Below are 24,755 nucleotides of genomic sequence, written 5' to 3'. Positions count from 1 at the left end.
GGGTCGCAGCCACCACGAGCCGGGTCGCAGCCCTGAGTCTGGTCGCATCCTCCGCCCCTCTCCCAGCTGCAGGCGGGGTTACACGTCGCTCCTCCGTCGGTTTGGCGGTACCTCCTTGACCGGATGAGGTCGGGAGGGCAGTTCTGTTGCAGGAGCGGCGTCTGGCTGTAGTCGTCTTCGTGGCCCGGGGTGTAGTCTGCGGCCCAGCGCCGGGCTGTGTTCTCGGAGGGCACGGCTGGGTCCTCCGCCCCATGGCGGAGGTACGGCGTGCGGCCGAAGGGGGCCGAGAGTCGCGCCGCCGACCTCTCGGCCAAATCCCCTCCGTAACCGGTCGCCGGACGCTCTGCTAACGGGAAACTCAGCTCCGTCTCGGCGCCCGGAAAGCAGGTCGTGCTCCGCCGCTTTGTCACCGTCGCGTGGTGGTTCGCCGGCTCCGAACGTGTGCGCTCCATGTCGACGAAACTGGCGTCCCCAAGACTCGAGCCGGCGACCGTCAGGTTCGGAGCCGCCAAACCCGTTTGGCTGGTGCGGGTCGAAGACAAGCAAGCCGGCTCGCGCCAACTGTCGCAACCCGAGTCGCGACCACCGAAACGTGGCGGCCCCCCGTACTCACTGCACCGCCGGTCAAGCTCCCCTGCATTCTCGGCGTTGCACAACCCGCCGAACACCGATCCCTTGCGGTCCGGCCCGTGGCCCGCCGGCACGCCCCGACCCCCCTCCGGCTCCGGCGCACTCTGCCGCTTCCTCTGCTTCCAGTCCTCCATGCTCCGCGTCCAATTGTAATCCGGACGGCGCTCGTACGCCAACTGCCGGATCCGGTTCGACGACACGTCCTCCAATTGCACACTCGGCTCCCACTCCTTCAACTTATCTATTAATACGCCAATTGGAATCTCCTGCAACGGTTTGCTTTTCATTCAAAAGTAATATACGTCCCCAAGCGTCCGTCCCCGAAGGCGCATCCCAAAGACTTGTCCCAAAGACTCTCCCCTCCCCACCCCAAGCTTCCCGGATCTAGACTATTTGAAGGGCAGACACTCGACCAACAGGGCGACGATGTAGGCGATGATCCAGAGGATGCAGACCCACGTGAGTCTGGTTTCACGTTGCGTGTTGGTGGCTTGGGTGAGGTCGGCCAGCAGTTCCTTAATGCTATCACAGCGCGAGTTGAGGACCGCTAGGCGTTCGGTGACGTCCAGATACTCGTGAAGAGCGAGCCAGGTGTTTTGCTGCGAGGGATGTTCCCAAAAATAATCTGGAACATCCATCAGTTTGAGAACCATATTGACATCGATGATATTCAAGTACAGATCGGCGAGTGCCTTCATCGTTTCACCGGGTGGCGGACTCTCTTGGCCCTGGTACCCGCCCATCAAGTCTGAGGTCACATGTGCGACAGTGGTCTTCATGCTCTCCTCGAAGATGGCCAACTGACACGACTGGGAACAGGCGATCGCGATGGCCAACTTCTCATCCACACTGTTATGCCGACGGATAATGATGCGGTCTTTTAGCACGCGCGGTAGTGTACGACTTAGCGTCGCCGGCAAGTCGGTCACGTAATGCAGCGTGTCCGCACTCGTCCAGTCAGGCCGCACGGCCCCACCCACCGAGTAGGGCGTCAGGAACCATGACACCGCATTGATCACCATCAGGTTCGACCCCAGATTTGAACCCTCTGTGTCGTTGGCCTTAAGGCCAAACAGCACAATCGTGCCCACCCTAAACACGAAACAGTCCACCCAGTCCAGGTCCATGTCAGGGATCTCATGAACGAGTGTGCGCCAACTCAACTTGAAGCTGTCAGCAGACCGACTCCGCACCGCCGCTGAACGCAACGGTCGTGCGAACCTATTCCGTCCCGAAGCACCTTCCACCGCCATGTCCGACTCCGTCAACCGGAACCGCACCACGTCCTGGTCCTTCCAACGCTGACACCACACGCCTTGCTCTACCAGCGCGTCATATATTTCCTGCAAATTGTAACCGTCACTCGTCGCCAAGAACTTGATGCAAAAGTGACGCCCCTCCTGCAGCTCGTCTTCTCTCACATTCCTCAAGAATCGAGACTTTCGAGGCGCCACCGCAACCGTCTTGCCCACCGTCGCCGACTTGCCCGCAGTCGTCTTGCCCGCTGTCACCAACGGCGCACCAGCCAAATTGAAATTTAGCTTTTGAGCCTTTATCTGAGTCCGGTTCTGGATACTAGTCGTACGCTTCAGTGGCAAGCCTAGCGGGGAAAGGATAAAAGGATGAAATGATGGAAGAGCGGAAGGAATAATACGGTCCATAGCGCCGCCTGGTAACCGACGGGGGCTAGGACATGGCTAAACGTGTTAGTAAGGGAAGGGGACCACCTACGTAACGGCGTGGGCCTGCTGCCATCATCTATTGGCACCACCACCCCGTGATGATGGTCCATCTACGACAATAGATTTTTGGTTAAGAAAATTCGGTACACGTCCTCCAGATAAACTCGACCCACGTCGTCCGGATCTACTTCCTCAATTATCATATCGAGCTCGTCCTGCTTAATGTCCCCCATATTTGTCAGAACCAACCGCAAATCTGTCATTGTGATTGTCCCATCACCGAATTTGTCCATGCACTTAAACGCATCAAGCATAACTTTCCTCGCTTGGTTTTCAGGTTTAACCTTCCCCGCCGCCATGCAAACCGTCGTGGCGGTTAGCGGATCTGACGGTTTAACGTCCAGCTCCTTAGATATTTCTTGTGCTTCTTCCTCTGAAACTCTATATCCGGCACTTCTCAAAACTACACCTAAATCGGCTCCAGCTGCAACGGGATAAGTCACTGGGGAACAAAACATTACCTACTTCTGTCCCAGCCAATGCCAAGCGCCTCTTGGATACATTTCAAGTCTTGCTCCGAAATTTCTGCCATCGCGCACGTGTGTGCCGGCGCGAAAATTGAGACGGGAGTCTCAAGGATGCTTGGCAGGAGGCAAAATCGGCACTTGACCTATATTGGCGTCCACCTTGAAAATCTCTCTGGTCTCCATTAGCCACGCTAGTTGTGTTAGGGCGGATCTTCTGTGTCCAAGGGCGTGATCACCGTTGACAACGCCATTACGAATTTCACTCGTACTTATACCGGTGAATTTAACGCCGATAAGGGGCGGTATGGTGATGAGAACATTATCTTCGACCCAGAAACTGAGATCAGCTGAGCAGGGCCTATCAGGTAAGCATTGCCATTTATTTGGATGAGTTGGAGACCTATATTTATCGACAAAGTGTTGAAGACCTTGCCTGTTCCATAGGGTGGCGACATTGCCCCATCCTTCTTTATATGGCCTCACAAAATCAATGATATCGTCCGGCCAGTTGCCCCAGGTTTGATCTAATTGATCTAGCTTGCTTTGGCCTGAGTATTGTAATATATGATCTCTGACGTCTTGTGCATGGGATACCCAGTGTTTCCATTCTTGCTGAACCTTAGGCTCATAGTCATGCCATTGTAGCCTGATGGCATACCATTTGGGGTAAAGTTTGTTTGCTTGCTGCACAATGGTTGTAAGTTTAGCAGGCCATAATTGTCTGTAAGTATCACTGAGGTCGTCTTCAACGATAACTACGTATTGAGCCCCGTCGGATAGGGCTCTTGAAATAGCATTGAGGTGGGAAAGATAGTTGCCTAATTGGCCCGTCACGCATCTGTGCTTCGTAAACAAAAATTCTCTGGGCTGCTCGATAAAGGCCTGCAAGTCGCTCGGCTGGAAATGGTCCAATAAATCGTCAACATCCGTTCCATTTACCGCCCTCACCCGGACTGCAGACTCTCCCAAAATCCCAGACATACCCCGGGATCGATCCACCGACCCATCTAAATTAATGTAATAAGTTCGAATACCATCAAACAACCCCGTTCTCTTGTTACCATCCAGTAAATCGCTACCTAACATGTTATGCTCCAATGACATCTGGTCTGATGGCTTATTTATAATATGGGGCACGTATGCGGGAATCCCGCCAGGCTGAACCCTGTTACTCGGGTAAAACATAGTCTCCGCATCTCGACTCCTAATGTCCTGAGCTAAAATCTCCGTCATCCAATACAGCCCTATAAAGACCATACCAAACACTAACACTATGTATTTCAACTCCACCCGTCTCGGCAAACTTCTCACATGGTCTCGACGGGTCAAAGGGATAACTGGTGATGCCATTTAATTTTAAAAACGCCACCCAGCTTACGGACCTAGCTTACGAACTCTTGGACCTAGCTTACGAACTCTTGGACCTAGCTTACAAACCCGTACCTACGAACCCGTACCTACGGATCCTCTGCTACAGTTTGCATTTAACCTCGGCCAACATTAATCACACTTGGTCGTTGGACACCACACGAATTCACAGAACCGCCAGGTGCAGAAAACTATAAGGCGCTGATCCTCGGGCACCGATATCCCACTGATATGTCGCCCAAACTGGGGCACTGGTCGCCCGAACTCGGGCACTGGTCGGCTGAGCTGGGACGGTGGTTTGGCAAGAAGGCTTCGGAAACGGCTCCAGCTAATCCCTCCGTAGGGAAATTGCTGTCCGAGTCTCGTTCTCAAAGCTGGCCCCTCAAGAGCCTGGCACTGCCAACTTGGAAACGTAGTCAAGAGGAAGTGAAAGGAACCGATGGCGCAGCCCCCTGGCTACCTTCTCTATTGAAGGGGGGTCCGGGAAACTCGTCTGCCGAAGAATCCACCAAGAATTTCTGGCCCTTTTGGAATAAAGCGGAACAAGACTCAGCACCTGTGGGCCCGACGGCTCGTTTTCAACTGGAGGACTTCCTGGGCTCGACTGCTAATGTTGGCTTACCAGGTTCAGACACTGTCCAGGTCGCACCTTCTGTGGAACCGTCCAGCAATTGGTCTCCGAGGCAATGGGCGACACAGAGGTGGGCTCCCAGCGGGTGGTTCCACCTGCTACCTACTTGGTCGACCGAGGCCGGCCCAGAGGATGACCCTGAAGTGGGTCTTGATGGCCGAGCGGGTCTTGGTGAAAAAGTGGGTCCTGGTACATCTAATAGTCACGTCGCTGACAATTTAGTCGGTGACAATCTAGTCGGTGACAATCTGGCCGTTGCCAGTCAGGAGGCTGATGGCCTGAGTATGGCGGATAGTGTAGAGGGTGTGAACTGGTTGCCTGACTACGACACGGTGTTGTCGAAGTTACGTTGCGACCCAGTGCAATCGTTTGCATCGTGTGCGCAGCACTGCTTCAGCCTGTTGTCGGAGTTTGGGCATACGCGTGCGGAAGACTTGACATTAGAGCTTGTGCCGCGTGTGAAGGGTCGTTCATTTGCTCCCTTTTGGCCACAGGCGGCGGTCTCACGTTCGGCGGCAACAGCGGGGTCTAATGAGGTTTACGGGATGACGCAGACAGACCAGCGAAATTTCCGTGTCTGTATTTTAGATGTGTGTGCACACGATTACGTTGTGGGTACGGCATTGCCGGGCTGTCTTGGTGCGGATGGCCGCGTCATTGAAGTGCCCAGCAAAGTCGACGGCCCTGGCAAGGTCGATGGACCGACGTCCTATGATGACTTGGATTTTTACGAGCCACGCAAGATGCAGCTCTACAACACCTTTGGTGTCTTCACGCTAGGTCGCTGGATCCAAAATCTACTGCCCGAATGTGACCTCAATAGCGGCTACCGCGGCTGCGAACTTCACTCCCCCGGCCACCTCGTCTGGATCCTGCTCGCCGTCGTTATCCCCGCCGCTGGACTGGGACTATTCTTCGCCTACCGACATTACGCCGCTCTACTAGGCACGTTCCCCTGTCTACGCAAGTCCTCGCGTCATAGAACGCCCATCGAAACCGAAAAAAACAATCATTGGACCAACGTCTGGGCAGGGATGCAGTGGCTCTCCCTAAGACTCCTCTTTGTCATGCACAGAATCGAAATGCTTTACAGGCGACCGACGGGCAATATCGTGTTAGTCGACCAAGAAGGAGAACTGGAGCTCATGGGTCAACAACACCCATTCACGCAGATAGATAGATAGCTAGACAACAACAACCGGTGTACAAACTGATGTGCAGGTCGCTGGTGTGCAAACCGTTGGTGTGCAAACCGCCGGCGCGCAGATCATTGACGCGCTGGGGAACGCCCGGTGCTAATGCCCGGTGCTTTTGGAAGGGACAGTGCTAATCTGGGAAGGGTGGGTGTCTCTACCATAATTTATGGACTTCGGTTCTTCTTGTTGTATGACCGGCTTTATGAAGCTGTTTAAGAAGAAGTCGTCCTCTACTGGAGAGGGCGATCTGGTGGCCTTGGGCAAGCTGGAGGAGTGCACCGGTCTTGAGAGTACTACTGAGTACTTGGATGCACAGGAATTTCAGAGGTCGGAGGAATTGGACGAGCACATTAGACAATGCGCTGACCAAGCCTGTGTGAAATTAAAAAGCACTGCACTTGAACAAAGCGAGGAATGGACCGTGTGGAGCGACAAAAAGAAGCTTGCTGTACAGGTCAAGAAAACATCCGAGTAAGTGTGCTATTATGTGTGCTATGTGTGTGTTGCAGATCAAACACCATTTGCGGACGAGGTACTTACACTTGGAGCGATGCCCCCACAGGTCTCAATATGGAGTTTGTGGAAACCGTGATGTGGGACGAGAACGCTAAGAAGAAGTATGACGAGAATACCGATTCTATGGTGGTAAAAAAACGCCACACCGCGCACTTCCTATAGCACACGTTCGGCGCGATGCGCACACGCATACGGACACGCACACGCGTACGGACACGCACGCCAGGTCCTTTCACTAATCCCCCGTTTATAGTGTTTCTTTACGGTTGATGATGACACGAATTTAACGTGTCAAGCATTCAAAGGTCGTTTCGGCTTTGCGGGTCGTTACTTTCACGTCGTTATCCATCGTCGTCGTGAGACGGAAGGTGATACGGATCGCTTGATCTTGGGTGCTAGATCACTGGACGAGAACTGGCTGGAGTTGGCTCATCAGCATGTGGATCGTGATGAGGCGCGGATCAAGTTGGATCAGATTGAATCAAAGCAGGTACAAGGATTCGCCTATGTTGCTGGGATCGTGATCGAGCACGAGCGGAAGGAGAACGTGTTCAGGATTACGTACGTGAATGATGCCGATATCGTGACTGTCGGTATTCCTAAATGGATCATAGACCGAGTAAAATTAGATCAATTGTCAGTGGTCAAGAACATACCCAACGTAATACTGGAAGCTTGGAACAACCGGGAACAGTCTTGATGGCGTCTGGATAGTAGCTAGATAGTAGTTGTCCAGTGTATAAGTTAATTGTTCAGTGTATAAAGTTAGTTGTTCAGTGTATAAAGTTAGTTGTGTAGTTGATGAATGTGTCTCAGTGTTTGGTCGTGTTAAGAGCGTGGTGGATGCTGGATACATAGCCTTGTTTGTCAGCCTTCAACGCCCTGACGACTAGGGCTAAATTGAGTCGCTGATTGGGTTCGGGGTGCAGGAGTCCGACAATGAGATTGAGGAGTGGTTTGGTGATGGTATTCGGAAGTCGGGGCACAAATTTATGGCAGTGTACCGCATGGGCAAAATTAGCGAAGACCTGAGGTTCATCGGATGGGTCAGGAGTGAGATGGGCGAAGGGATGTTTGTGTCCGAGTAGCTCGACAATAACGCAGCCAAGACTCCAGGCATCCCATTCAGGACCACCGAGGGGTCCATGTTCGGTGAAGATGTTCTGTGGTGGAACAAACCTATGGTCTCCATTATGCGTTATTTTCGTGTTCGCGGCTGCGGTGAGGACCTCAGGAGGTACATAATACCAGGTGGCGGTATTGATGGGAGGGTAGAAGTCGTGTGTGCCGATGACAGCTGTGCCAAAATCGCACAGTTTGATACCCGTTTGGCTAGAGAGAATGATATTTTCAAGTTTGACATCTCGATGCACGACCACTCTCGGATTCAAGCCATTATGAAGATATGCCAACGCCATGGCGGTAGAAAGCATAATGTCATACACCTTGGGTGCACTGCTTATTCGTAATGCTCCCAGAAGATCAGGACCATCAGCATACGACAATACCATCCAAAATCCTTCCCGACAAACACCGACCAAGTTGACTAGATTCGAGTGAGCAGGAATATCCAACATGATCTCCACTTCGTGCAAAAGCGTCTCCATAGCCTCGTTCACGTCCACCCGAACCACACCCAATTTCTTTGACAACGCATCCGGCTCCACAACCGGTCCTGATACCGACCCCAGACCTGTCGTGGTCGGATTCGGGATTTTTATCGCGACCTTCTCGCCCAAAAACCGACCCTCATATACCACTCCATAAGTTCCCGACTGAATAGCGTATCGGGGATCCGGGCTTTCACTTCGATACCTTCCGCTCGAGACGAACTTACCGGACGCGATCGGCTCCCCGTTCCGTCGGTTGATAAACCAAAGCTCGTGCGGCTCGATCAACTTACTTCTTTGCCCCAGCCGCTTCATCAAACTCTCATACCGGCTCCTGACCGACGCATTCAAGGAGTCACGTCGTGCGGGTAGCGTGCCAGGGAAACTGGTGCCCAAGTCACTCGGACTCAATTCTTTTGGACTTAATTCTTTTGGACTCTCAAACTTAGTAGGACTCTCAAACTTCGTAGGACTCTCAAACTCCGCCGGAGGGTCGAATAGACCACCCATGGTATTAAACGGGGACATGGAACGACTTCGATTAAATTCGGCGACCTGCGAAAACACGCTGGTTCCAAACGTCCGGCCTGTCTGGTACGACTCCACGGAACGACCGGTATCCGCCCGAGCGGAAGGCAGGTTGCTTCCGAAGTCACTTATGGAATGATATAGAGTATCCGCACTCGGGCCGGCCCCATTGACCGCTGACCTGGGACTAAGACCAGATCCCGTGAACTGCTTCAAGGCCCACTGCCGAACGCTATTGCTTCGCACGGAGCCTGTGCGGCTGAGAGAGCCCGTAACTGAACCAGTGCGGCTCAACGAGCCTGTACGGCTGGGCGGTATTTTGTACAAGCCCTCGATGCCGAAGTCTGAGACCACGGTGTTGGACCGGCTCCATGACGACGTAATGGGTGAGCTCTTTCGTTGCAAGGGCTGGTCCGGAACGGAAGTGGCTGAGGAATCGGCTACAGGGGTGGATTTTTCACTCGGGGAGGCTCCGGCATGGGGGAAGGCTAGGGGCTGTAAAGCAGGCTCGACTGCGTTAGACGCGACTGCATCAGGCACGACTGCGTCAGGCGCGACTGCGTCAGGTACGACTGCATCTCGTACGACTGCATCAGATACGGACCCGACGGGTGCGGACCCGACGGGTACCGACCCGGTAGGTGTGAGTCCGGTGGAGTTGGCGGTAGTGGGCCGGTGTTCTGGCGGTGTCGATCGGCTGCTTTTACGTTCTAGGAGAGTGGTGAAATGTTGGGACTCCTTTTCTTTTTTGATGGTCTCCAGGTCTTTGAGAAGTTTCGATCGGCTCATCAATTCCAGCTCTTGCTTAAGACGCTCCAACGTGCTGCTTTCTCTAGTAGCCTCCGCTACGGCTCGCTGTTCTTGCTCTTCCCGTTGACTCCGGAACCCGTTGACACCCACTTCACACGACACTCTCCGCACGCTAATTCCGCGGCGTGGTAGTTCTGGGTGGCCGCTTGGTTGAGTGGGCGCCTGGATCAAACCGGCTGTCGCACCGGGAGGGCTTGACCGGTAGACCCGAGGACTGGAGCGGTAGCCAGGACTCGGAGGCGAGGAGACACGTCGACCGATCTTCCGAACTCCCTCACCCGCCGCGGCTCCCTGATTCGTCCCAGACGGCTGAAGAAAGTGTGGCTGAAGGACGGGAGGGTCGTCTACGGCCGCATTCGCGGAAGCCGTCCTGTTCTCTGGCGCCCCCTTCACTCCGTCTCCAAGCAAGCTCTCCATTGTTCCAAGCGTTGGGGTTTCTCGGACCGAGACGGGAACTTCTCGGAGAAAAGCCAGCGGCCCCGTTCCCTGCGACGACTGGTCCACACAGTGATCAGGCTCCCAGAACTCCGCTCGGCTGCTGTTTCCAGCTCCTTCGAAAGGGGACGATGCATACAAGGTATCCGCTGCGTACAAGGCGTCTGCCATATGCGCGGGCGCAAACCGACCTGCTACACGCCGTGCAGAACCAACAACCGCCCGGTCTCCTGTTGGAATGACCATATGATGCGGTCTGTCCACGAGAGGGTTGAACGATGCGTAGGGCACGAAGCCCCGGTTTCTCAAAGAGATCATGTACTTGTGGTGCCCATAGTTATCAACCAGTCGATCCGGACAGGGTCGATCCGGACAGGGTCGATCCGGACAGGGTCGATTCGTTTTATTCAAGCAAGGCGGCTTGTTCAAACATCCACCGAAAATTCTCCACATTTGTTCCAGTTGCTCGAAGGCCAATATGTTCCCCACAACGATGCAGCCTTTGGACGATACAGTCCTGACACAGAAACCCTTTTGGCATAGAGATGTACTTACTTGACAGATACTTACTTGACAGAGATGTCTTGACACTGCGTTTGTTTCTGCAAGGTGCAGTCCGAAGTGCACCTCCAGGAGTGACAGCATAAGATTAAAAAAGGCGCTTACGCCTGTCGGCTGTTAAGCAAGTATTCTAGCGTTGTTGAAATAGCAACTCCAGCTCTATATGCATAACCCGTGCCTTGCTCCAGAGCCATCCATTCAGTTATTTCTTTCGTAGTGAAGTCGTATAAAGTATTGAAAAGATTCACCGGCATCGTGAAGGTAAGAGGATCATTGCTGCGCATTCGATTAACAATTTCCATCATAGAGCGGTTCGGACCATGCCCCGTCTCCTGCAGCAGAATCAAGTACATTAATCCGCGTACAAAGCTCTGTTCAAACCATGCTCGTTCACGTAGGTCGTAATTTTGGTAGTCATCCAGTGATGTGATTTTAACTTCTGAGCCGACGGGGAATTGGGCTTCTCCGCTAACATCTCCGCTAGAATCTCTGCTGACCTCTCCACTACCATTGATGCCTGAAAAATAAGCGGACACCAAATCGTTTTGAGAGCTACTGTACACATCCTCATAGCGCTGCCTTAACTCTGCGATTCGCTTGTCCATCAGTCCGTTCACCCACGTCGACAGGAGCTTGGGTACATACAACGCTCCTATTGGCGCTCCATCACCCCCAAGAGCGTTATCTTCAGAAGCGCTATCGTCAGGAACGTTGTCTCCAGTCGCTCTCACATCCTCAAGAGCGTTGTCGTCAAGAACGTTGTCTCCAGTCGCTCTCACATCCCCAAGAGCGTTATCGTCAGGAATGTCATACCCAGCAAAGGTGAACTGCGAATTCCGCATATACGCTCTAAGCTGTTCCATAAAGTCTGCCACGTCTCTCACTGTCTGCTCAAATACGGAATCCACTTTAGGGTCAGGAACTACTTGAGACCTACGACTTGCAACGTCATCACCCCTATCGCTAGAAGCTGGACAGTTATCAGATGTTGCATCATTAGAGGCGGGATTGTCGTAAAAGGCAAGGGCCGTGATTCGTCGTAGCTCTTCAATTGAAATGTCAAAACACTGAGGGTCACAGGAGCCATCGGTTGCTGAGATGTACTTCAGGTTTGGTAGGCTCCCGATTATTTTTGCAGCTTCGTAACAGGCTTTTTGGGGGTACCAGCGGGCAAGGACGCACACATTTCGCAAACGCTCGTCGGCCGTCATACTATGGCTATTTCGATGGTAGACAGCCCAACGGGCCAAGCCAGAGGGGGAACGGAGAATGCGGGAGATGCCATCGATGGAGGGGAGTAAAATAGGTGGTATCAGCCGCCCATTTCCTCGGTTTGTCAATTGCTCATCGCTCATGGCCTGCATTACAGATCGAAGCTCTTCAACTACGGCGTTTGCGCCATCCACATTGGCCAAGAACTCTCTAGCTTCCAAGCTACCAGAATGGGTCCACTGCTCGTAACCTTCCACCGCCCAGCGAAAGATGAAAGAACCTGACTCCACTTCCTTTACAATTGACTCACACTTCCTCCACAATACCTGCAGGATTTCCTCCGATGGCATATCTGCATTAATGGTACGATCCAGGTCTTTCGATCCGCTATAAAGACATATACTGCGCGGAATTGAACCCACGTCCAATACAATCTCTGGTTCCATCGCCCCGACCCAAATGTCTTGCTCCTCCACTGAATACAAAGGTTCAAAGGGATCCGTCACATCCCGGTCTGGATGTATAAATGCAAGCACTCCCCCACTGAAAAATTGACCACTTGACAAACACCGGACTGTCTTCATCACACCTTCGATTTTTTAAGCCCTTTTTTTTCCCCCGTCTTTATTCCCCCCCTGTGTCCCTGCATGGCGCAACACACCAGGCCCATCCACGCGCACCGATACTGGACTACGCTGGCGTGACTGCCTTCGCAGCACGTACTTTGCGGTTTGCGGCATCAAACCACGACAAACTTATTCCCCGGCCACGGTTCTGCGGTTCTGCGCAATCCCTTATTTCGCAACCGAAAAAGTGTTTGGGCTCATGATGCTGTAGTCACTGTCTCACCAATACCGTTGTTGATGAACAGACGGACCAGACAATGGACACAAATGTTTCCACACCCACAAACGTGCGACTGAACGCGCTTAAACGGTCGTGGTGTCCCACTAAGCCCTAGTGCCCCAAGGCTCCTGCAAGACACCGAGCCTGGGAAATAATCACACCACATCAGCGCTCGCAATACACCACAAGATATTCGTTGCGAAGGGCCTCGGCCATGCCATTGCATTGGTGTCATTAAGTTGATCTACCGACCCCTGTGATGCTCCCTGTAGAGCTCGCCTGCCCAGATGATTAAGCCATTGCGTATCTCAAAACTTATCAGGAACTGCTGTACCACATAATCCAAGTTACCTGGACTTGCTTGTGTCCCGGGAGGGCATCAAAACGCGACGGCTCAAGCTTTTGATGCGCTTCTAGGTCATGGCGTCGGATGCTCCATTAATGATATAGTTCCTGACAGCCGACCGTGAACAAGGTGATGCGAGTCCTCATGACTTCTTCTTAAAGCTGGCCAAGTATGAGTGGTTCCGCCTGCGGAAATCCCCCTGCTTAGTAGGGAAGTGCGGCATCAGCCTCCAGCCTGGCAAGATCTGAGGAGCACCTCGTAAATGCTAACTACTTGGTAGCCCCGACCCGGATCAAACTCGATCACGTTTCAACAAACTCTGTCGAGATGTGATGCCACAACTGACGTTCGTGCCGTTGAGTGTTTTTCTTGGCACGAAACATGTTTGACGAAGTCTTAGACTGCGAAGTCTTAGACTGCGATGTCACGCGGTTATCCTGCGAATCGTTTTGGTGCTTGCTGATGGCGCGTACGTGATACCATGCAAGGACCTTAGTAACCAGCCGATTTCTGGACCAGCCGATTTCTGGACCAGCCGATTTCTGGACCAGCCGATTTCTGGACGTAGTATTTTACTGCCCATAGCTCTCGTTCGACCGTGTCCCAGATGACCCGGTGAGCCTTTTGCTTCCGTACTCAATGACGCTTACTTCGCCATCCATGACTTGGCACAACAGGCACCATATTGGCCATCGTCGGTTTTGAGAACCATTTGGCCTTCCGGCATTAGTGATTGCAATGCCGCACACACGAAGTGGAGCGAGTGGCAGTTCGGCGGCAAACACGGAGTGGCACCAACAAGGTGGAAATGCCTGCTACGACGTCCTTTAGTCGGCGGAATGCTGCCTCCCGGGCCTCTCATGTGAAAGGCAGGGCCCTATGTGCATTCATCAGTTCTTGTAGGGTTGCACCTCGTCCGCGAACGCGGGGGCGAACAGTCTGTAGAACGAAAGCAAAGCAAGTAGTGGCCTTGGCTGAAGTCTTGCGCATGTTTTGTAGAGCCCGGTCGATCCTACTGAGTGTCCGAGTAGCGAGTCCTTCAGCTCCAGGTAGCGAGTCCTTCAGCTCCAGGTACAAGTCGTTAGTGCGCAGACATATCTGCGTCATCTTTTCTAGTAGACGGAGCGTATCCTCCTTGGAATTTGCGTGGGTCACTATACCGTCAATATAGCAAGCACCCTACGCCATTGCCTGGCAAAGACTCCAGCGCAAGACTCATGGCTCTGTGGTATTCACCTGAACTGTTCTTCATATCGAATGGTATTACGTAGAACTCGTGCAAGGCTGTTGGCACGTTCCAGAAGCCCCAATTACAATGTAGCGAAAATAGAGTTCACAAACTGTGGTTTCGGTCATTGTAAGAAAAATTTTAAACCATCCTGCTTGAGAAGTCCGGAAGCACGCAACGGCAGACAAATGTTCGTTCTGATGGTCGTACAGCAACAAAGAAGAGTGCAAACGGTTGTTGTTCTTCAGTCGTCAATGATCGCATAATGTACCCGGGGACAAGGCGTTAGAGGACAGGGTGTTTAGCACGGACCGTGACGTCTCCTTCTAGCCAAATCACCTCATTTGCCACCCACGTATTATTCATCTTTTCTGCCACGCAGACACTACCCTGGGGAACTGGGTTGCTCAATATAGCTTCAGCCTTGGTCCACTCGTCTAGGATCATTTCTGATGCGGATGCGACATATGTCGGGACGCTGCAGGTCTTGACATGCTTCTCTGCCTCCACGGGGCATCGGACGAGTCTGCGCAGGACGAACTTCTGGTCCTCGACACGTGTGGCGTGTTCACTCGATAGGGCTGCCTTCGGTAGATCTCCAAGGCCATGGCTGTCGAGCGCGTTCGCAAAAGCGCGCACGCGGTCCCGCATCGCCTCCGGCATCGCGTCAGGGTGCTGTCTTGCGACTTCTGCGAAAGCACACAGACAGTCACCAAGCGCTACCAGCACATGAGCACGGAACTCCCTCCTGCGCCCAAATGCGGCGTGCAGTTCTTCCAGCTCCTCTGTGGACAGCTGCACGTGGTCCACGTTCTTCAAACCAACTACCATATCCGGCATGTCCATCAGGATTCCGCACCCGTCAACGACAAGCTCATCAAACTCGTCCAAGGTCTTGCTGGCCTCGTTCCAGAGACCCGCCGACCCAAAGGTCTCCACAAGGTCAGCATACTTGCCATTCACTTCAAAGGTCATGATAACCCTCGCCAGTGCTTCCCTCGTGGCCCCGCTAAGAGCATTAACATTACGCAGACACCTCATTCCCAAAAAAATACAGGGTGCCTCGGCTGTCGCTGCCGTTACGTCTTCTCGCCGACCTGGCTCCTTTCCTTGGCTGCCCATGGAACGTATCGGTGGCATTGTGCCTACCGCCCCGTTTTCGTCTCACTGGCAATCACCCTGCAAAAGAACGGCCTGTCTGGTTGTTGAGTAGTAGTGTGTAACCGTGGCACGAACCAAACGTAGTTGACATTGGCCGAACTATTTCGAAAGTGAATCATCGTTGGTCGGCCTCCCCATCACTGCCGCCTCTTTCTTCCCACGACCGCCTCGTTACCGTGTTCTCGTTGGTCACAATTCCCCGCGGTCTCACGGGAAGCTTTTTGGGTCTGACGCCTGGAGGGGGGGGAGACCTCCTAATACCACCTCATGTGGCCACAGAACTAGGAATTCCTACCGGGTACAAAACAACCCAACCAGGTAAGCTTAGTCATGCAGCACTCCTTAGACGATGAGATCAAAACGGATACAGAACTCGACGCAAAGTTGTATGTGTACCCACCTAGACGAGGCAACATTCAAGCCTGGCCAAGCACAGTGAATGCTGGCTCAGGCTCATAACAAAGTCACGGTAAGCCCCACAAGCCCGTCTCAAGCCAATAAGACTAGCGGGGACCGGACCGGCGGTGTTTGGCAATGTGCTTGCCATGGATGTAATAGTCCCCTCAGAACATCTTGTTCCCGAAGATGGTCACAAACAGAGTTAAAGGCGAAAACAACAACGTGGTCGACCGACTTAGAAAAGTACTAGTAAAGGACGTGGACATGGACGTGGACATGGACGAGCACCCATACAGCATAATCTGCAGCACGGGACTCGCCCTACAAGCCACAGACGAAGGGAAGGATCACCAAAGGCTGAGTCCTCTCATTGAACGCGCCCTGGACGCCTGGTGGTTCAAGAACGGGGCCAATCGGTTCTGCGTACCGCATCGGCTGAGGAAAACGCTCTCCGATGGGCTGCACTTTCAGAGCGGCGGGCACCGGGGGGTCTGCATGCGAAGACAACTGCAAGCCCAGTACTTCTGGGCAAACCTTTGTCGCGACATCAAGCAGTGGACAAGAGAATGTTTGCTCTGCATACAGCTTACTTAACCGGAGGCCAAAAGTAGTCATAGTAGTTCATTTTCGGGGTCATTCTTCAACGAGCTCATCTCACACACTTACCCGCGAGTGCTACTTCACCCTACCGACGGCAAGGCAACGGAGTAAATGAGTGTAGCCCTCGAGCTGTGAGTAAAGCTACCCACCAGAACACCCTACGACACTCACAGAACCACGAGGCGCGGCGTCTGGGCTGCTGGTCTTGGCGCTAACAGAGTCGTCGACCATACCGTGCTTGGCTGCTCTGTAGTTCTGCACTCATCCTAGAATCATAAGGTCTCCTAGAATCATTAGCAACGTACCTAAGCCATCTTCGAATACTTCCGACTCCGCTACTTCGTTGTAGGGACTAAGCAACCGCACCCTTATTCGCTATGTTAGCCGCACCAGTTTGCCAGACATGCCAGTCTGCGCCTGGAAGTCGTGTCGGCTTTACCTGGAAGTCGTGTTGTGTCCTGGAAGTCCCTCGCTGCTGATATCCGCTGCTCCCTGGGAATTGGAGGGTCTCTGGGCCCCTCGTTCCCTACCGCCGAGAACGGTTAAAGATCTTGAATAAAAACCGAGAGAAGCGTTCACCGAACGGGCCCCGCCGGCTTCAGGCAAAGCAGACGCCTCAGGCGGCGCTTCCGGGAAGGCAAACAGAGGTGCGTCGCAAACGAGAGACACGCCGTATACCAGGGTGATTGCCGCACAGGCGCAACGCCAAGCGCAGTCATACCCGTGCTCGGTGGCCACTTGCGTTACTGTTTCGATCAGAGCCTGATCGTATAGTTGGCGGAACATTTCTTCCGAGATCGAGAAGGTGAAATTCGGGTCTCGAAGAAATGCTCGGAGAACGGCGTTGTGCGGGAGACCGGTGGCGACGGCGTGCTTGTCGAGGAGTAGGTGTAACAAGCGACGCACGAGCCGTTCCTCCAGCCCCATTACCTGACGGAGAGCGTGCTCCTCAACGCGGTTGAGGGCGAACTCCGTAATCCCTCCCGCTGGGAAGTGGATCTCCTCGTGCAGAGGCATTTGCCTTGACATCAAGTTCGGGAAATAAGCAGGTGCCAAAAGGTATTGGTAGTCGCGATAGGATCCCATGACTTGGCGATAGTAATCCTCGGCTACTAAGCTTGCCGTCAAATGGATCCACTTTTCCAGTCGGGGCTCGCTATAAACCTTCGTCATCAAGGAAACGTCCAGTTGATGCAATGGACGCACAAAGTCTTCCACGTTCGACCTCATGAACTCGACCATGCGGTCCGGGGGGCGGTTCGGGGCGCGCTCTCGTTGGTCATAAGTAAGCCACAGTTCCGCCGCCCGCGTGATCTCGTTGAGTGAACGCTCGATTCCGCCGGTGAACAAACTTTGGTAGTACTCTTCCGTAGTGAACGTTTGACAATATTCTTTGAGCTCCGTTAACACGTACATGAAGGCCTGACCCGGGTACCATCGCCCTAGTATAGACAGATGCCTCAATCTTTGCTCTGGTGACATACTATCCCTCCTGTCCAGGTAATAGGCCCAGTAAGCCACGCCCGCAGCAGAACTCGGCAATGGACGGTCGAAAAACGAGCTACTCGATCCCTGTTCAACAGGAGCAAACCAAGACCGAGCAAGCAGCAAGGCGGTGTTGTAAGCTTCTCTCAAACGCGCAACCACTGTTCGCACACGTCCCAAGTCATTAGGGTCGGACCAAAACCTAGGAAGAAGCCATTCAACTACATTTGAGAAGCCATAGAAACTCAGTTGCTCGTATTCCTCTACCGTACCACGAGTCATGGCTGCTCCAACGGTTGAGCCAGGAGCGGAAATAATTTGCCTTTCAAACCACACAAGGATTTGTTCATCCTTCTGGAAACGTTCTTCAACATCCTGTACATCCCGAAAAAGATGCTCCAGATTTCTTGCCACCCCTTCCTCCACCATGCCTTGGAAGAATAGACTCCGGGCCCACTCACTTGGCTGTGCTCCGCGAGTCTGTTGTATCGCCAGTATCGTATTAAAACTCCAACCCGGTTCACCGGACACGCTTCGAGCACTTCGCATTCTCGCGGCCTTTTTCCCGCCGGAGTATTATTGGATCTGGGAGCAAGCCCGGGCACTGACAGAAGCAAGTTCAAAAGAAAATTCTAGACCGACACGAACATTGTAGACCGCAAAGTTGATCGGATAAAACGTTTATCAAGTGAAAGAGAGCGGGCGCACGCGGTCTGTGAAAGGCCCGTTGTGTGCGCCCCAATAATTTAGACCACCAGCAACGGAGCAGCCGACGACCGAACTTTCGATACTACAGCATTCGACGCTTAAAACAGTACTCTACGACAGCCAAAATAAGCCACGGTCACATCCCAACAGGACTACTCCTCAACTGCGCTTCTCAACTGCGCCGGACGCCCCGTGCTACGGCCTCCGCTTGTTTGCACTTGTCATACCATCGGCTTTTCTGTTCGGACCGCTTGTTCGGACCGCTTGGTCATTTACACCCCACCGGGACGCAGACGCGGCGGCACAGTATTTTTACTGCACGTGGCAGTCACCCCTGGGGCGGGAACAGGCCATAGACCAATGAAATTGCGGCGCAGCCCAATCTCCAGGCAAAGTCGTATCCCTGTTCAGTCGCTACCCGGCGGGCAGTTTCCTGCAGTGCGATGCAGTAGAGCAGTCGAAACGTATTTTCCGAAACGGAGAATTTAAAGTTCTTTTGTTGGCGGAGACGCCAGATGACGGCCCCGGCGTTCCGAGGATGAGTGGCAGCCTGTTGCTCGCCGTTCTCTTGTTCGACAGTCCGTTGGTCCACAGTCGCTTCGTCGACAGTCGCTTGGTCAGCATTCTCCTGGTCGACAGTCGCTTGGTCGACAGTCGCTTGGTCGACAGTCGCTTGGTCGACAGTCGCTTGGTCGGCCGCCTTTTCCTCGAAAGCCTGTTGGTCGAGAAGCAGCTGTACCACACGATGTACCAACTGTTCCTCCATCCACATCAACTGACGGACTTCGTATGGCTGATAGATCTCAGGGTGAGCGGTATCGAAGGCCGGGTATTCCGTCTGGGATTGACTTTCCGCTGGGGCATGAGAATCGGGGTCCGCCGCCGTATGCCAAGCCATTAGGCCCTGGAGGTAAGTAGAGACGAAGCTCTCGGGGTGCTCGGTATACCTATTCACGTAAATATCGAACAGCTTGTGAGACCGTTGGATAGCCACTGAATTGAGCCATTCGCCCATCAAATATCGGCTGCAGAGCATCCTCAGATTGCCATTGTCCCGCTGATGATCGATTACCATTTCCGATTCGTATTCTGCCGTGAACGGTTCGGTGGGTGGTTCGTCGAACGCTTCGGTGAAGGGTGCGGTGAAGAGGAGCAACTGGTCTACCATCGGCCACACGATTCTGTCATTCAGTGGGTTATATTTGGTTCCGCTGCTTTCGTCATGGTCGCGTTCATAGCATAGCCACAGAGCTGCCGCGGCTTCGAACTGGTTCAAACCCCGGTTCCCGTTTATGTTAGGGAAATAGCTTGGATTCGTAAACAATCTGGAACGCGTCTCTAGGTCCTGGGACGCGTAGACGAAGGCGGGGGCGGGATTCCAACGGGCCAGCATGGCGAGGTACCACAAGCGTTGCTCCGGCGTCATATCCTCCCTTTTATCCAAATAGTAAGCCCAGTAGGCCAAGGCCGTCGCCGAGCTGGGTCCGGTACCCCCCGGAAAGATGGGATGCCCGTCATAGTTGGGAGGTGGGCTGTAACTGACCCAAGACGCTGGCAAACGGGTCGTCCTGAAGGCTTCTCTCAAACGAGACACCACATGGCGCGCCCGTGCACGCACACCCGACTTTGTCCCCGACCCCCGCGTCTCCCGATACCAGAAGCGAGGTAAAAGCCACTCAAGAACAGACATGACACCGCGGCTGCTAAGCTGTTCGTACTCCTCCACAGTTCCCCGTGTTGCGGCCACTCCAGCCAACGAACCTTGAGTCGACAAGAACTGCCTCTCGAACCACTCCAGAACCTTCACATCATCTTCACCGCCTAGACATCTCTCCAACTCGCCAGCCCAACCTTCCTCCGTCACGCCCTGCAACACTACACTCCACGCCCACGGGCCCGCATTCAGCACCAGGGACCACACAGCCCTGCCTCGTAACGAACCGCTTGACCCACCCCGCAGAGCTTGCATTTTTCAATCCTCCCCGCCCGGCCACCGGCCCCGTCACTACTTCGGGCTTGTCACCACTGGCTGTCAGTTCGGACCACTTGGTCATCCACATCCAACCCGGACGGAAATGTTCCGGTTCGCAGTTTCCGCCAGAGCACTCGGGTACAGCCGCGGGAACGTCGTTCTGTACTGGAAAGACTTCTACCATACCCAATCGTGTTCGAGGAGTGTACCACGCGATATACCAACCGTTCCTACATCCACATTGATTAACGGACGTCGTAGGGCGGGCTGGTAGTTCGCGGTTTTTTCGGTATCGAAGGCCGGGGTCACCTCGCTCATCAAGGCTGATAACGCAGCCTTCACAGTCGTACGAGCTTCGGAAGCCCGGCCAAGTCATTAAGCCGGGGAGTTAAATAGAGATGAAGCTATCCGCGTGCTCAACACACGTAGCGGGTGTACAACTGTGTACGTCGCTCGACTGCCACTTGCCGATTCTGCTCGACGGCCGTAGAGCTCCCTCACCTTCTGCTTGTTACGGACCTTACGGACCGGCAAAGCGGAACAATTCACGAGCCATCGGCACCACGATACCAGAGGGGAATGCTGGAGGTTGACTTGGCTGAATCCATATTCGTAGTACAGCCACAGGGCTGTACTACGTGTCTGTGACACGCTGTACCACAAGTGAGCCCTTCAACCCGACAATCCTCCGCCACGTCATCCAACACCACACCCCAGGCCGAATCCCCAGCACCACAAGCTAAGCAGTATTTTACAAATTTCGCGTTCTTTCCTGATTGTTTTTCAAACATATATTTCGGGACGAGAACGGCCGACCACCCCTTTTGTTGCCCTCTTGCTACCCCAGGAGGTTTTTGTTGCCCTCTTGTTATGTACCAAACGGTCGCGACAAACGTGTGCTATGCCTTCCGTTTCGCAACTGGAAGTTCAGAAGCCGAACAAGCCAACAAGTCGATTGATCCACGAGGGTTGTGGCGGCGAGGTGAGTTGTTGGCTGAGTGTCACCAGTAGGACCATGAGGGCGCGGGCTGCGTACTCGTATGCTTGTTCCAAGGCCACTTTGTCGACGAGTTCGGACGCGGCAGTCTCGTAGGCTTCGTAGACCTGGAGTATGGGGAGTGTGAAGGTGACTGTCTCATGCGTTATTAATCTCGTCACAAACTCCGCGGGTTCCTGATAACTGCGCAGAACGTGCACCAGGCCACGCACAAGCACTTCCTCCATCCACGCGCGGTCGCGCAAGTCGCGGTTCCGGTAGTCCGCGAAGGAATGGATTTTTACTTCGGACCCCACTGGAAACCCGGCAACCGGAAACTCCCCACCCCCGAACTCGTCAACCGCGTTGTCAAAGTAGGTCGCCAGAAAACGGTCTGTGCATTGTTCGTAGGCCTCGCTGTATCGCTTGCGTAAACTCCGGAATCGCCGTGCCGCCAGCTTATTCATCCACCGCTGCAACATTCCCCAGCTGCTCCTCTCCCTAATCCGGGACTCAATCAGGTCTTTTCGATTGACCCCAGAAACCGTAGAGAACTCCTCCAGGTCCGCGTTCAGGGACTCTTTCATGGCGGAGATGAACTCGGCCACATCTGCCACGGTCTGCTCAAACGCCTCGTCTACCTGGCCAGCGACCCCGGACACCCCCGCAGCTACGGTTGGAGCACCGGCGGGCGTCGCAGCAGCTTCGGCTTCGGGCGTCCCAGCAGCCTCGGTATCGTAAAAAGCGGCCGCCGCGGTTTCTCGGAGTTCATTATCGGTAATTGTCAGCCTTTGGTTAAGGTTCTCTAAGGAGGACAAAATATGTTCATGAACACACGTCATCTCATGGAGTGGACGGACAGCCTGGCAAGCCTGGATCGGGTTCCAGCGAGAAAGGACGAGAAGGGTCTTGAGGCGCCGTTGTGGGGTCATATCCCGCGCGGAGCGCAAGTAGTGTGCCCAGCGCGCAAGAGCCGGTGGAGACCGCATGATGCGACAGGAGCCGTCATTGGCAGGGAAAAGGTACATCGGAATCGCGGCGTCTTGGAGCGTCCGGGGGGGGGCTGCGTGGGAAGCCAACCACTTGTAGGTTCGCTTTAGCCGCCTCACCTTGGCTTCGGCCGTAACGTCGGACTCAAGCCACTCCCGCACCTCCGAAATGCCGGCGTGTGTCCACTGCTCATACTCCTCGACCACTCGCCGGAGGTAAAATGGTCCTGGCTGGCGCTCCGCCGTCAATGCCTGTGCGCACAGAGTCCGGAATCTCTCCACCACTTCTTCAGGCGGCCCGTCCTGTAGAACCTGCGAGGCCAACAGGTTCCGCATGTGATGCATCGTCACAGCACGGGCTCTCGGGCCTACCGTCAAGGTAGCCACCAACGTCTCAAATTCCGCTCCCCACGGCGCCTGCGGCGCCTCGGCCGCCCCAAACGGCGCCTCCTCTTGTAGCTCAGAGGGCTTGGCCGGCACACCCAGACCATTCAGAAACGCCACCACGCCCCTCATCCACAACCCTGCCTCTTCCGAACGACATTTGGTCGTCTTCATACAGGCCCGAATGTTATCCCTCAAAAAAAAGCGCTTGACGAAGGCTGCTCACCATAGAGTGAAGAAGTAAAGGGGTTGGAGGGTGCATCTGATTGAACAGAGTCGGACGCTGGAGACAGGCCGTAGACTATTGTGATTCCGGCGCAGGCCACCCTCCAGGCGAAGTCGTATCCTTGTTCAATGGCCACTTGGACGGCTGTTTCCTTTAGAGCCTTGCTGTACAGCTGGCGGTACGTGGTTTCCGAGACGCAGAGCGCGGAGGGTGAATGCATAAAGCGGTCGATTACGTCCTCTCGCTGTTGACAGGTCTCGGCGGCATGCTGGTCGATGAGCATGTGTACCAAACGACACACGAGCTGTTCTTCCATCCACAGCAGCTGGCGCAACTGGTAGGGTTGGCAGCTTCTCAGGGGGTTAATCCCACAGCATTCGTTTAGTCCCACAGGAGGATGCATCACCGGCGAGGGACCTTGCCAGGACAGAAGGCCTGAGAGATAAGCAGATATCAAGCTCTCTTGGCGGTCGCTATAACGGGCAATGTAGCACTTCCGTAAGACACGAGCTCGATCCACTGCCATAGAATTTATCCACTGCCCCATTCGGGATTTTCGCGCCGCCGTACGAGCTGCCACATTGCGATTCCCTCCATGCTTGCTTGAGGCCTCATCCATTATCACGTCTAAGAAATATAGCAACTCTCCAACCATTGGACCAACGATGCTATCTCGCATCGGTTCTATGTCATTCTTGCGTTCATAGCCAAGCCAAAGGCATATCGCTTGCTGGAACTTATTTAGGTCCTCTTTTTGCCACACATTTCCGTCAATTTTCGGATCATAGCCTTCCTGCGTGAACAGCGGCGAATGTTTTTTCAAATCTGTAAACACGTGCATGAAGGCCTGCGCGGGATACCAGCGGGCAAGCGTTGAGAGATAGCGCAGTTTCTCCTGCGGTGACATAGAATCTCTCAGTTCCAAGTAGTAAGCCAAATGGGCCACGCCCGGAACTGACCATGACCCCTCGGGATTAAAGCTACGGGGAGCACAAGGCCCTGGAGTGCAAGGCCCTGGACTGCAAGGCGCTGACCTACAAGGCCCTGACCTACAAGGCCCTGAACTACAAGGCTCTGACTTACAAGGCCCTGACCTACAAGGCTCTGACTTACAAGGCCCTGACCCACAAGACCCTGACTTACAAGGCCCTGACTTACAAGGCCCTGGACTACAAGGCCAGGGACTGCAAGGCCAGGGGCTGTGGGACTGACAGGCAAACAAAAGGGAAGGCAAGGCACTCTTGCTGTAGGCTTCTCTTAACCGAGCGACCACTGCGTCCGCATGTTTCGACTTTTTGAAGTCGGACCAGAATCGAGGAAGAAGCCATTCAGCAACCGCTGAAAAACAGGGGTCACTTAGTTGTTCGAATTGCTGCACCGTTCCGCGCGTCGCGGCATTTTTGAAGGATAAACTCTGTGGCGAAAGGATCTCCCGTTCAAACCACATGAGAGTTTGCCAGTCATCGTTTTCGCTGCTGAGACGACGTTCGAGCTCGGTCTCGCAATGGTCCTCTGTCCTCCATTGCAGCCACAAACTCCGAACCCACGGTTCCGTATTTAACCACCCCAACATCGTGGCGAGGCTCCAGTCACAATCTGTTGACAGGCTTCTTGAGCTTCGCATTGACAGTGGCCTTTCTTTATTTAGTCAACGAACTTTCTACTTTCCGGAACTGATTCGAAGACCACACGCAACTATTATTAAATTGTCCTGAAAAGAATGGATGGC

The 24,755-nt window shown here is 53.9% G+C and overlaps 13 protein-coding genes across 13 annotated transcripts; 3 read left to right on the top strand and 10 right to left on the bottom strand.

Moving 5' to 3' along the window:
- Positions 1-1,019: 1,019 nt before the first annotated feature.
- Positions 1,020-2,291, bottom strand: GNI_016660 (YagE family protein; the record flags this gene model as incomplete). Its single annotated transcript, XM_011130708.1, has 1 exon — positions 1,020-2,291. The coding sequence occupies one exon, from the start codon at positions 2,289-2,291 to the stop codon at positions 1,020-1,022; it is 1,272 nt and encodes a 423-aa protein (XP_011129010.1).
- A 131-nt stretch (positions 2,292-2,422) lies between these two features.
- On the bottom strand, positions 2,423-2,904 carry GNI_016650 (calmodulin; the record flags this gene model as incomplete). The annotated part of the gene is made up of 2 exons (XM_011130707.1): positions 2,423-2,796; positions 2,838-2,904. 2 exons carry the CDS (start codon positions 2,902-2,904, stop codon positions 2,423-2,425), a joined length of 441 nt encoding a protein of 146 aa, XP_011129009.1.
- A 40-nt stretch (positions 2,905-2,944) lies between these two features.
- On the bottom strand, positions 2,945-4,189 carry GNI_016640 (putative transmembrane protein; the record flags this gene model as incomplete). Its single annotated transcript, XM_011130706.1, has 1 exon — positions 2,945-4,189. The coding sequence occupies one exon, from the start codon at positions 4,187-4,189 to the stop codon at positions 2,945-2,947; it is 1,245 nt and encodes a 414-aa protein (XP_011129008.1).
- A 249-nt stretch (positions 4,190-4,438) lies between these two features.
- Positions 4,439-6,022, top strand: GNI_016630 (putative transmembrane protein; the record flags this gene model as incomplete). The annotated part of the gene is made up of 1 exon (XM_011130705.1): positions 4,439-6,022. One exon carries the CDS (start codon positions 4,439-4,441, stop codon positions 6,020-6,022), a length of 1,584 nt encoding a protein of 527 aa, XP_011129007.1.
- A 202-nt stretch (positions 6,023-6,224) lies between these two features.
- On the top strand, positions 6,225-7,250 carry GNI_016620 (hypothetical protein; the record flags this gene model as incomplete). The annotated part of the gene is made up of 3 exons (XM_011130704.1): positions 6,225-6,505; positions 6,544-6,679; positions 6,804-7,250. The coding sequence occupies 3 exons, from the start codon at positions 6,225-6,227 to the stop codon at positions 7,248-7,250; spliced, it is 864 nt and encodes a 287-aa protein (XP_011129006.1).
- Positions 7,251-7,362: 112 nt separating this feature from the next.
- GNI_016610 (protein kinase) lies at positions 7,363-10,578 on the bottom strand (the record flags this gene model as incomplete). The annotated part of the gene is made up of 1 exon (XM_011130703.1): positions 7,363-10,578. The coding sequence occupies one exon, from the start codon at positions 10,576-10,578 to the stop codon at positions 7,363-7,365; it is 3,216 nt and encodes a 1,071-aa protein (XP_011129005.1).
- Positions 10,579-10,595: 17 nt separating this feature from the next.
- Positions 10,596-12,152, bottom strand: GNI_016600 (hypothetical protein; the record flags this gene model as incomplete). Its single annotated transcript, XM_011130702.1, has 1 exon — positions 10,596-12,152. One exon carries the CDS (start codon positions 12,150-12,152, stop codon positions 10,596-10,598), a length of 1,557 nt encoding a protein of 518 aa, XP_011129004.1.
- Positions 12,153-14,411: 2,259 nt separating this feature from the next.
- On the bottom strand, positions 14,412-15,167 carry GNI_016590 (hypothetical protein; the record flags this gene model as incomplete). Its single annotated transcript, XM_011130701.1, has 1 exon — positions 14,412-15,167. The coding sequence occupies one exon, from the start codon at positions 15,165-15,167 to the stop codon at positions 14,412-14,414; it is 756 nt and encodes a 251-aa protein (XP_011129003.1).
- Positions 15,168-15,872: 705 nt separating this feature from the next.
- Positions 15,873-16,280, top strand: GNI_016580 (hypothetical protein; the record flags this gene model as incomplete). The annotated part of the gene is made up of 1 exon (XM_011130700.1): positions 15,873-16,280. The coding sequence occupies one exon, from the start codon at positions 15,873-15,875 to the stop codon at positions 16,278-16,280; it is 408 nt and encodes a 135-aa protein (XP_011129002.1).
- Positions 16,281-16,721: 441 nt separating this feature from the next.
- GNI_016570 (hypothetical protein) lies at positions 16,722-18,320 on the bottom strand (the record flags this gene model as incomplete). Its single annotated transcript, XM_011130699.1, has 1 exon — positions 16,722-18,320. The coding sequence occupies one exon, from the start codon at positions 18,318-18,320 to the stop codon at positions 16,722-16,724; it is 1,599 nt and encodes a 532-aa protein (XP_011129001.1).
- Positions 18,321-18,807: 487 nt separating this feature from the next.
- On the bottom strand, positions 18,808-20,448 carry GNI_016560 (hypothetical protein; the record flags this gene model as incomplete). The annotated part of the gene is made up of 1 exon (XM_011130698.1): positions 18,808-20,448. The coding sequence occupies one exon, from the start codon at positions 20,446-20,448 to the stop codon at positions 18,808-18,810; it is 1,641 nt and encodes a 546-aa protein (XP_011129000.1).
- Positions 20,449-21,378: 930 nt separating this feature from the next.
- On the bottom strand, positions 21,379-22,974 carry GNI_016550 (hypothetical protein; the record flags this gene model as incomplete). Its single annotated transcript, XM_011130697.1, has 1 exon — positions 21,379-22,974. The coding sequence occupies one exon, from the start codon at positions 22,972-22,974 to the stop codon at positions 21,379-21,381; it is 1,596 nt and encodes a 531-aa protein (XP_011128999.1).
- Positions 22,975-22,994: 20 nt separating this feature from the next.
- On the bottom strand, positions 22,995-24,650 carry GNI_016540 (hypothetical protein; the record flags this gene model as incomplete). Its single annotated transcript, XM_011130696.1, has 1 exon — positions 22,995-24,650. The coding sequence occupies one exon, from the start codon at positions 24,648-24,650 to the stop codon at positions 22,995-22,997; it is 1,656 nt and encodes a 551-aa protein (XP_011128998.1).
- Positions 24,651-24,755: the final 105 nt, after the last annotated feature.

This window comes from Gregarina niphandrodes (genome assembly GCF_000223845.1).
Source record: "Gregarina niphandrodes unplaced genomic scaffold scaffold00002, whole genome shotgun sequence".
NCBI classification, from domain to species: Eukaryota; Apicomplexa; class Conoidasida; order Eugregarinorida; family Gregarinidae; genus Gregarina; species Gregarina niphandrodes.
The sequence above is the reverse complement of the archived record's forward strand: the minus strand, read 5'-3'. Positions and strand labels throughout refer to the sequence as shown.